This window comes from Pituophis catenifer, unplaced genomic scaffold (genome assembly GCF_029215685.1).
Source record: "Pituophis catenifer annectens isolate HBS135680 unplaced genomic scaffold, rPitCat1.0.hap2 SCAF_9, whole genome shotgun sequence".
NCBI classification, from domain to species: domain Eukaryota; kingdom Metazoa; phylum Chordata; class Lepidosauria; order Squamata; family Colubridae; genus Pituophis; species Pituophis catenifer.
Window position 1 is genome coordinate 20,713,571 of NW_027256889.1, and position 10,058 is coordinate 20,723,628.

At 44.2% G+C, this 10,058-nt stretch overlaps 1 protein-coding gene across 1 annotated transcript in view; it reads left to right on the top strand.

Moving 5' to 3' along the window:
- The window catches only part of LOC139321306 (protein argonaute-1), a 79,637-nt gene that overhangs the window by 62,266 nt on the left and 7,313 nt on the right, over positions 1–10,058 (top strand). Inside the window, exons 9-15 of the mRNA XM_070949977.1 lie at positions 722–841; positions 2,715–2,837; positions 3,958–4,091; positions 7,110–7,294; positions 8,089–8,248; positions 9,174–9,264; positions 9,841–10,035. Of these exons, the coding sequence (XP_070806078.1) occupies positions 722–841; positions 2,715–2,837; positions 3,958–4,091; positions 7,110–7,294; positions 8,089–8,248; positions 9,174–9,264; positions 9,841–10,035 (1,008 nt within the window). The remainder of the gene's footprint in view (positions 1–721; positions 842–2,714; positions 2,838–3,957; positions 4,092–7,109; positions 7,295–8,088; positions 8,249–9,173; positions 9,265–9,840; positions 10,036–10,058) is intronic.

Genomic DNA, 10,058 nt, shown 5'->3' on the forward strand with positions numbered 1-10,058 from the left:
CTTGGATGGCTGAGAATCTCGATAGACAAGAGACAGCAAAGTTTAGATAGTTTGATTAAGAGAAAGAGAGTCAAGGCGGCTCCTCCTTAGAAGTTCTCAAAGTCTTAGCTTTAATGATGCAAGTAGTTGCTTTAGTTTGGCACGATTTCTGCCTATAATGATTGCTCACCATTAGTATCAAATCAAATAACTTTAAGCAGCAATATGGTTGCTAAGCAGTGATAGATATTAAAATGTGAATAAAAAACACATACATGTCCGTTTGGAAATGCAAATGTAAGATATATAGCAAGCAAGAAGAATGAATGAAATCCCATCCTCTCAGTTTTTTAATCGAATTTCGGTTTTAATTGGGTTGTTTTAAATTCGGGCCAAAATTATTTAATTGTTTTTTTAAATGTTTTTAAATTTTATATGCTATGTTTTATCCTGGCTGTACACCGCCCTGAGTCCCGCAGGAGAAGGGCGGTATAGAAATATAATAAAATAAATAAATAAATATAGAAGATAAAAGTAGAATAATAATTGACTGAAGTCAGTTATTGAATGATATTGAAGTAATATAAAATACAAGCAAGTAAATAAATCAGAATCTTCTATTAGTATTTTTGTTGCTGCTGCTGTCAACTTGTGTGAGAATCATTGTTTTCATCCACTTTTGAGTTCAAGGAAAGGTGGTCGCTTTAAACAAATACCTGCCTCCTCCTTGCCCACTTTCCAGGTGTGTAACATTGTGGCTGGCCAGCGGTGCATCAAAAAATTGACTGACAATCAGACGTCTACCATGATCAAAGCTACGGCGCGGTCTGCTCCTGACAGGCAAGAAGAAATTAGTCGGTTGGTAAGTACCACTTCCTTTCGTAGGAACCATGCCAGAATGGGAGGTGACCTTCTTTGTGCTTGTATGAGGGTGGTAAGAAGCTCAGAGCTCAGTGCTGTTGTAATTTAGAAGGAAGAGAGTGCAGGAGTTTAAATCTTGGCTCTGGCTAATAGCATACCAGCTGTGTACACTTCAGTGTGTACATGTGGTCCTCATTTTACAACCATTCATTTAACTGCTGTTCAAAATTACCATGCTGCTGAAAAATGTGATTTATCACCACTCCCTCGCACGGGCTTCTGACAAGCAAAATCAAAATCTGGGAAGTGTTCAAACCAGCCTCTGCATTTGCTGCGTTGGATGAGGAGAGCACATCTTTCTCCTTCTGTCCTGGCCACTTTTTACAGAGGCACAATTGAGAGTGTTTTAACAAACTGCATCACTGTTTAGTTTGGTGGCAGCTGTGCCTCAGATAGAAAGTCCATACAGAGAGTGGTGAGGACAGCGGAGAAGATTATAGGAAGTTCACTTCCCGTTATTCAGGATACTGTTTTATAATCACTATGCGCTTAGAGCTCAAATCATTGTTAGAGACCCCACACGCCCACTTCACTGTCTGTTTCTATTGCTCCCCTTTGGGAGGAGGTTTCGAAGTAGTTCTAGCAGGACTACCAGATTCTATAACAACTTTGTTCCCTACGCCATCCATCTGGCAAATTTGCAAGATTCGCTTTCCTCACCATGTACATGTATACATCCAAACTAGACTGTGTTGTTTCTTTGTGGCATAAAATACATGTGGCTATATGCATAATTTTGTATTTATTTATTTATTTATTTGTATTTTTGTTATGTTTATGTAATGTATATTGGAGGTTGTGACCCTTTGTATGCAATGAAAGTTCATTTTAATGTATGCTGATTACTGTATATTTAAAGTGACAATAAAGTTATTCTAAGATTTGCTTAACAGCATGATTCACTTAACACTCATGTGATTTGTTTAATAATGGCCGCAAAAAGGTTCTAAAGTCAGGCGCAACTCATTTGATGAATGTGTCAATCCCAATTGCGGTCGTACGTTGAGGACTTCCCGGCTTCAGCCTTTCTTTTTGCAGGGTTTAGTATTAATGCAGGTGCTATAAGAGTAATAATATAGTATGCTGGGTAGAAGAAGCAAGAGATGATCCTTTGGATGCTTATAGCCAGATGTGGATAACGTGATGGGCCCTTAGTTGGAGATGTTGGCTGTATTGTCCAAGCTTGAGAGAAGTTATTGTTCAATAAGATGGCTTCCATTTTCCAGCAAGCTCTCTAATTACCTCTCTTAATTAGGTTAGTCTTCACCAACTTCTTCCAGAAGTGTTGAGACATCTGAGAATTATGAGAGACTCAGTCTCATATCATCTAGAGCAGGGGTCTCCAACCTTGGCAACTTTTAAGACTTGTGGACTTCAACTCCTAGAATTCAACTCCAGTTCTGGGAGTTGAAGTCCACAAGTCTTAAAGTTGCCAAGGTTGGAGACCCCTGATCTAGAGCAGGGGTGGGGAATGATGGCTCTGTTATAATTTATGGACCCATATTGGCTCAGGAATTCTAGGAGTTGAAGTCCACAAGTCCACAAGTTCTAGGAGTTGAAGTCCACAAGTCCACAAGGGGCCATTTTTCTCCACCTCTGATCTAGAGGATGCCCATTTCAACAAGGCTGATATAAATAACCCAAGAGTCTAGGAAGTAGCCTTTTTTGGGGGCCTATTCCCTAGAGCAGCGTTTCTCAAACTCGGCAAGATTTGTGGGAGTTGAAGTCTACCTGTCCTGAAGTTCCAACATTGAGAACTACTGCCCTAAAGAGACTAGCTTGCTTGAAAACTTCAACCTCCCTTTGTCTTGCAGATGAAAAATGCCAGTTACAACCTGGACCCATACATACAAGAGTTTGGCATCAAAGTGAAAGATGACATGACCGAAGTGACCGGGCGGGTCTTGCCAGCCCCAATTTTACAATATGGAGGCCGGGTGAGTAGTAAGGAGCCTCTGGGTTGCTTTTAGTCACAAGCATTGTGTGGATTTTGTCAGGAGCAAAGGAATAAAGGGTAAAGGTTCCTCTCGCACATACCGTATTTTTCGGAGTATAAGACGCGCCAGAGTATAAGACGCACCTACCTTTTTTGGTGAGGAAAAGAAGAAAAAGAAATCTGCCTCTGCCTCCCAGCAATTTTGCCTCGTTACAGAAAACAGCAAACAGCCTGCTTTACTTTCATTTTCATTTTCAGCATAGCTTGATTAGCACAAGGAAAAAAAAAATCTGCTCCAGCAATTTACCTCTTTGCAGCAAGCAGCAGAGCCCTGCGCAAAACAGCTGAGAGCAAAACAGCTGAGAGTCGGGAGGCCGATCCAATCAACTTCTGCTAATTAGGCTGCGCTGAAGCTGAAAGGAGCTGTTTTTTCTTGCTGTTTGCATGCAAAGAGGTAACTGCTGAGAGGCAAAGGCCACAGGGTGGGGGCCAGTAGGTGGTCGGGGCTACATTCAGTGTATAAGACGCACCTAAATTTTCACCCCCTTTTAAGGGGAAAAAGGTGCATTTTATACTCTGAAAAATACAGTATGTGCTAGTCGTTCTCGACTGTAGGGGGCAGTGCTCATCTCCGTTTCAAAGCTGAAAAGCCAGCGCTGTCCGAAGACGTCTCCGTGGTCATGTGGCCGGCATGACTCAATGCCAAAGGTGCATGGAACACTGTTACCTTCCCACCAAAGGTGGTCCCTATTTTTCTACTTGCATTTTTTATTACCTGCTTTCGAACTGCTAGGATGGCAGAAGCTGGGACAAGTAACGGGAGCTCACCCTGTTAACGCAGCACTAGGGATTCGAACCACTGAACTGTCAACCTTTTGATCGACAAGCTCAGTGTCTTAGCCACTGAGCCACCGCGTCCCTTTACCTTTTATACACAAGAATCAGCTAACTAAATTGGGCCTAGATAGGAGTCGGTGGAATTCAAGGCGGGGCTGGACTTGGATCACTTGTGGCAACATTATGACTCCAGGCTGATTCCTCTCTTGACGCCGCCCCAGGCTCTGTCTCTTCTTCTCCTCCTACAGCTTTATTTTTTTTAAAAAAGCGATTTCCTCCCACAGAATCGTGCCATCGCCACGCCCAATCAGGGGGTCTGGGATATGCGAGGGAAGCAGTTCTACAATGGGATCGAGATCAAAGTGTGGGCCATCGCGTGCTTTGCCCCCCAGAAGCAGTGCAGAGAAGAAGTGCTAAAGTAAGTGAGTAGAGCACATGGGAGGGGGGAAGAAATGAAAAAGCTCCTAGAATAGGGGCAGTGGTGGGCTCCTGGGGGTTCACACGGGTTCAGGAGAACCTTTAGCTAAGATTCTGTACAGTTTGGAGAATCCCCAAATCCCACTCCTGGCTGGACCTGCCCACGCAGCCCCTCCCCTCCCAGGAGTCCCCATGTGGCCCATTTTGGATGCAGGTAAGTGCAGGGTGTGTGTGGAGGATTGGGGAGGGCGAAAAACGGGCCTACCGGAAGTTCAGGAAACATGGGGAGGCCGTTTTCGCCCTCCCAGAGGCTCGAGGAAGCCCTCCAGAGCCTGGGGAGGGGGGGGGGGCAAAAACGCCCTCCACCCTGCCGTGGTGCAAGTGGCCAACTAGGCCATGCCCACCATGGCCACGCCCACCCAGGGCGGGCAAAATTGCTAAAATTTTTGAAGACCACCCCTGAACAGGGGTGTCAAACTGAAGGCCCATGGGCTGAATCTGGCCCGCGGGGAGCTTAGATCTGGCCTTTGGGGCCACCCTGGAAACAGCAAAGGACTGCCCCGCGGTGCCTCTGCCAGTGAAAACGGAGCTCTATTTTCACTGGCAGAGGGTTGCAGGAGGCCATTGCAGCAGGAAACGGAGCTTGGGAGCCCGTTTTCGCTGGCAGAATGCTCGGGCCACCACAGGTGCCCCCGACACAAGTGACATCGAGCTGGCCATGCCCCCATCTCTCCCCCCCGATCAAACACAACCCTGATGTGGCCCTCAATGAAATCGAGTTTGACACTCCTGTCCTAGAAGGACCAGAAAGAGTTGACCTCGTCAGCTCAAGCCAGGCCTGGAACAACACATCCTGTTTTTGTTTTGTTTTTTTTGTTTTTTAAAAAAAATATTTTTGTTCTTCTCAAAAACATATCTTAAATGTACAATTTCTTATCTAACATACATATTTTCTTTTAACTTTCATACTAATACAGTTTATTCGGGGTTGCTCTTCTACCATTTCATCTCCCTTGTTTTACAACAATCCTTCTTCTCCCTCTCCTCTCTTTCCTTTCCCTCCCTTCTTCCATCTACTCTTCTATTTTCTTCTTTCCTCCTCTCCTTCTCCTTCTCTATTTCCCCTTCCTTTCCCCCAAACCTCCCTTCTTCCTCCCTTCTAACCTTCTCTCCTACTCTTGTTTCCCTTCTCTTTCTTCCTCTCCTTTTCCCTTTCTTCTTTCCCTCTCTCTACTTCCTCTCTTCTCTCCTCTATCCCTCTCCATTCACTCTCTCTAGTGTTGTATTCATTTTCAATTTAGTATTTTCCACGGTGGTATTCGAGCAATCCCGATTTTTACTTTCTTTTCAATTACTTTTTCATTTTACTGAATTCACGCATATCATCATAAATGTACATTTCTATAATAACATTTTCTTCTCCCTCCCCCCCTTCCCCTTTTCCATTTACACAGGTGTCTTCTGGGTTTATTTCTTTTTTGTCTTCTCTCTCATTTACTCACACCTTATATAATTTATTTCTCTATATTCATATTTCTTTTCTAACCGTACATAAAATCGTCCCCATGTCTTGAAATACACCAATTCCTCTTTATCTTTTATTCTCAGTGTTAACCTATTCATTTCTGCACATCTTCTTTATCCTGTTTTGAAAAGCTGGGCAGATACTGCTGGTTAAAAGAGGCAGGTTACAGCTGCATGAAAAGATGGCTTGACTCAGTGTAAAGGTGTCAGCCATGACAGAATATCTAGAGGCAATTTAATTCTCGAACTTTCGTTGGTGCCCAGTGTCTTCCCCAGCATTAAACAAAATAGTAATTGCAATAGAAGATAATACTTATAGCTCAGGGTTAAAATAAAATGTCCTTGGTGCTCTCTGAGCTTGGTTGTTTTCTTACATACGTTTCATTACCCAACTAGTCAATCATCATCAATGCTGATCATGTAACCTAATAGGGTAGTGAAACATCAGCAAGAAAAGAAGCTCCGAGAGCATCAAGAACCTTATAAACAATCATTCCTTTGTAATAGCTTTGGGGAGAAAAAAATTACAGTTCTTGCTAGAATTTCAGTTGTGGCAAGATAGCTGGGTTCTTACATGGGATATCCAAGATTCCACATGAAAATAATTGCAAAATTAAAGGTTTGTTGATTTTCATCTTCATTATTTTTTTTATTTTTTTTGAGATTTAAAAGACATCCCTTATGGATGATGTGCAAAATCTTACACATTGCTTATGCACAGAAGATTCCAGGTTGAAACTGTAGGTTCTCCATATAAGGATTCTGTCTCTACTTGGATTAGATCAGGGGTCTCCAACCTTGGCAACTTTAAGACTTGTGGACTTCAACTCCTAGAGTTCCTCAGCCAGCTTTGCTGCAGGTTATTAACCAAAGCTAAGTTCCTTCCTTAGCTTTGCTGGCTAAGGAACTCTGGGATTTGAAGTCCACAAGTCTTAAAGTTGCCAAGGTTAGAGACCCCTGATCTAGATGATCTGAGACTGAGTCTCTCCAGAAGTGTTGAGACATCTGAGAATTATGAGAGACTCAGTCTCAGATCATCTAGAGCAGGGATCTCCAACCTTGGCAACCTTAAGCATAGCTGGCTGAGGAACTCTGGGAGTTGTTGAAGTCCACAAGTCTTAAAGTTGCCAAGGTTGGAGACCCCCTGGATCATGTTCAACTAAATAGAAAATGATTTGCTGGAAACCAGCTTATTTTCTGTCTTTCCCAAAAGGAGACAATTCACAAAGTATGGCAATATTGATACAATACATTACTGCTTTTCTTCCATTCTGGCCTCATTCCTTAGGCCAGCGTTTCTCAACTTTGGCAAGTTTAAGATGTGTGGACTTCTAGGGAATTCTGGGAATTGAAGTCCACACGTCTCAATCTTTTTAGTTATACCAAATAGTAACTACTAGCCATTTCTATAGCAATAACCAATCTTGTTTCCTTCCGAGTGGTGGCATGTCAGTTGTGAAAAATTCATCTACGCTCTTCTGTTTTCTTTGGATAGGAACTTTACGGACCAGCTGCGCAAAATTTCTAAGGATGCAGGGATGCCAATCCAGGGCCAGCCTTGCTTCTGTAAATACGCCCAAGGTGCTGACAGTGTGGAGCCCATGTTCCGACACCTTAAAAACACATATTCAGGACTCCAGCTCATCATCGTCATCTTGCCAGGAAAGACACCGGTATATGGTATGTCATCAGAATGGGTGTCAGGAAGAGCATTTGAGAAGTGTAGTCTTTATTTACTACCTACCGTATTTTTCGGAGCATAGGATGCACCTTCGTTTTGGGGGAGGAAAATAAGAGAAAAACTGATTGGCGGGTGGATCGGCCTCCCAGAATACCTCCAATCAGCTGTTCCCAGAGGTGAGCTTTAGCAACAGGTTCCTTGGTTGTGAGCTCTGTGCCTTGTTTTTTTTTCTGCCTCTGAAAGCCTCCGAAGCAGAGCTTCAGAAAAAAAGCCTCTGAAACTTTGTTTCTTTTTTTCTGAAGCTCTGTTTCGGAGGCTTTTTTTCTGAAGCTTCTTTCAGAGGCTTTTTTTTCTGAAGCTTCGTTTCGGAGGCTTTTTTTCTGAAGTTTCTTTCAGTGGCTTTTTTCAACCTCTGAGATCTCCGTTTGAGACGCTGGGCAGGGCTACATTTGGAGTATAAGATGCACCCAGATTTTCACCCTCTTTTTTGGGGGGAAAAAGGTATGTCTTAGACTCCGAAAAATACAGTACCTGTTCTGGCTGTGGAATTCTGGGAGTTGAAGTCCACACATCTTAAAAATTGCCAAGATTGAGAAACACACTGCATTAATCTAACCAACTTGTAGTATTAAAAAGTTTGGAACATCTCAAGAATTCTCTATTCCTTACGGGACTTTCATTTTATTCTCCACCTTGTTAATGGAGGCCTTCCGAAAGGGATCTGCTTGCGCTAAACAGGAATCCTCCTTTTATAAAGACCACTGATCTCTGATGCTCTGTTCTTTCCCTGCAGCGGAGGTGAAGCGTGTAGGGGACACCCTTCTGGGCATGGCCACTCAATGTGTGCAGGTCAAAAATGTGGTGAAGACTTCCCCCCAGACTCTTTCCAACCTCTGTCTCAAGATCAATGTGAAACTTGGAGGAATTAACAATATCTTGGTGCCCCATCAGCGGTACGTATTGCTCGGGGTTGGAGAGAGACCACTTTCTTTGTTCCTACTCTGTACTTCTATTATGTTCTCCCTCTCTGTCTTTTGAGCTCGGGTGCTCAAGGGCAGCGCCAGAGCTGGGTAGCTCTGCCCCAGCTATGGACCCCAAAGAACGCAGCACACACAAAGTCTGTACAAACCTTAGTTTACTAAATTAAATCAGTCTTTTTCAAACAAAGGCTGTTAATTAACTTTCTTAACAGCCTACAAGAATCCAAAGAATAAAATAATCGTAATATTACTAGGATTGGCAGAAAGCCCAGAAGCAACTTGCAGAGAACTAAGATCAAGACGCGAAGGAGAGTGAACGAAGTTGTTCCCTGCAAATTGCCTCAGTCGTCGTCCGTCCTTAAATAGGCTAAGGGAGTGGCCAATTAGCCCCAAGCCTTACTCTCAAGGAGACCTCCTCCTGAGGAGCCACTCCTGCCTTTTGGCAGCTCTGCGTGCCCGTGCATCGAGAAGAGGCTCCTCCTCTTTGTCCTCTTCACTTATGGGAGCTTCTGGAGGTTCTGAAGGTCCTGGCTGAATCCCTACCTCTGGCACTACATCTTCTCCAGCCTCCTCATTGTCCAACTAAAGTGCCAGCTGCACAGGCTGCTGGTGCAGCACCACACCAGCCTCCTCGCTGTCGGAATCAGCTACTAACTGCACAGGCCGCTGATGGGCCACAACATCGGGGAAAACTCCAAGTCCTTTGTAAAATTGATCATGAACTCCTGATGTCCAGGAGGACTGGTCATAAATAGGTCTTTTCGTTGCTGTTGTTACTTTGAATGTTCACTAAAGAAAATGGTTGTCAGTCAAAAACTACCTGTAGTTACCCTCAGTCATCTGAGAACCCTCTTTGGCGATCCTTTGTATTAAGACTCCTGCTTCATGTTGCTCCTAGATCTGCAGTTTTTCAGCAGCCGGTTATATTCCTGGGAGCTGATGTGACTCATCCTCCAGCTGGTGATGGAAAGAAGCCATCCATAACAGCTGTAAGTTCACTTTTCCAAAGCTGTGGCCTTGAATTAAGCAAAGATACCTCAGCTTTGGAATTTTGGGGGAAGCAGGATCTCAGCAGAAGACCTCATTTTGGGAGTCCTCTCTTTCTCCTTCTCCTGTTCTCCTCTCCTCCTTGCCCTCTCTCCTTCTCCTCCTCTTCTCCTTCTCCTTCTCCTTCTCCTCGTCCTCTTTCCTTCTCCTTCTCTTCTCCTTCTCCTCCTCCTTCTCCTCCTCCTCTCCTCTCCTCTCCTCTCCTCTCCTCTCCTCCTCTCCTCTCCTCTCCTCTCCTCTCCTCTCCTTATTAAGACTGTTAAAGCAAGGATGGGACTTCATGTTTCCTGATCTCCATCTTCAGTATATTGTTTCACTCTAGCCAATTGCAGCTTAGTCAATAATCCACGTTCAAGCATGGTTTAAACTCAGTGCTTTATATCAATCCATGTTTTCGCCTCCTCCTAGACTCCCCTTCCCCAAAAATGCTATATAAAGATTTGAGATTCACCTAACATCTGTTGACTCCCACTTTCGCTGTGAGCGAGTCACAGACGTTGCCTCTTTGTCGACGGCAGGTGGTGGGCAGCATGGATGCCCACCCAAGCCGCTACTGTGCCACGGTTCGGGTACAGCGGCCACGCCAGGAAATCATTGAAGACCTTTCCTACATGGTTCGAGAACTCCTCATCCAGTTCTACAAGTCCACACGCTTCAAACCGACACGCATTATCTTCTACCGGGATGGTGTGCCTGAGGGACAGCTGCCACAGGTGAGGAAGACTTCTCCTTGCTG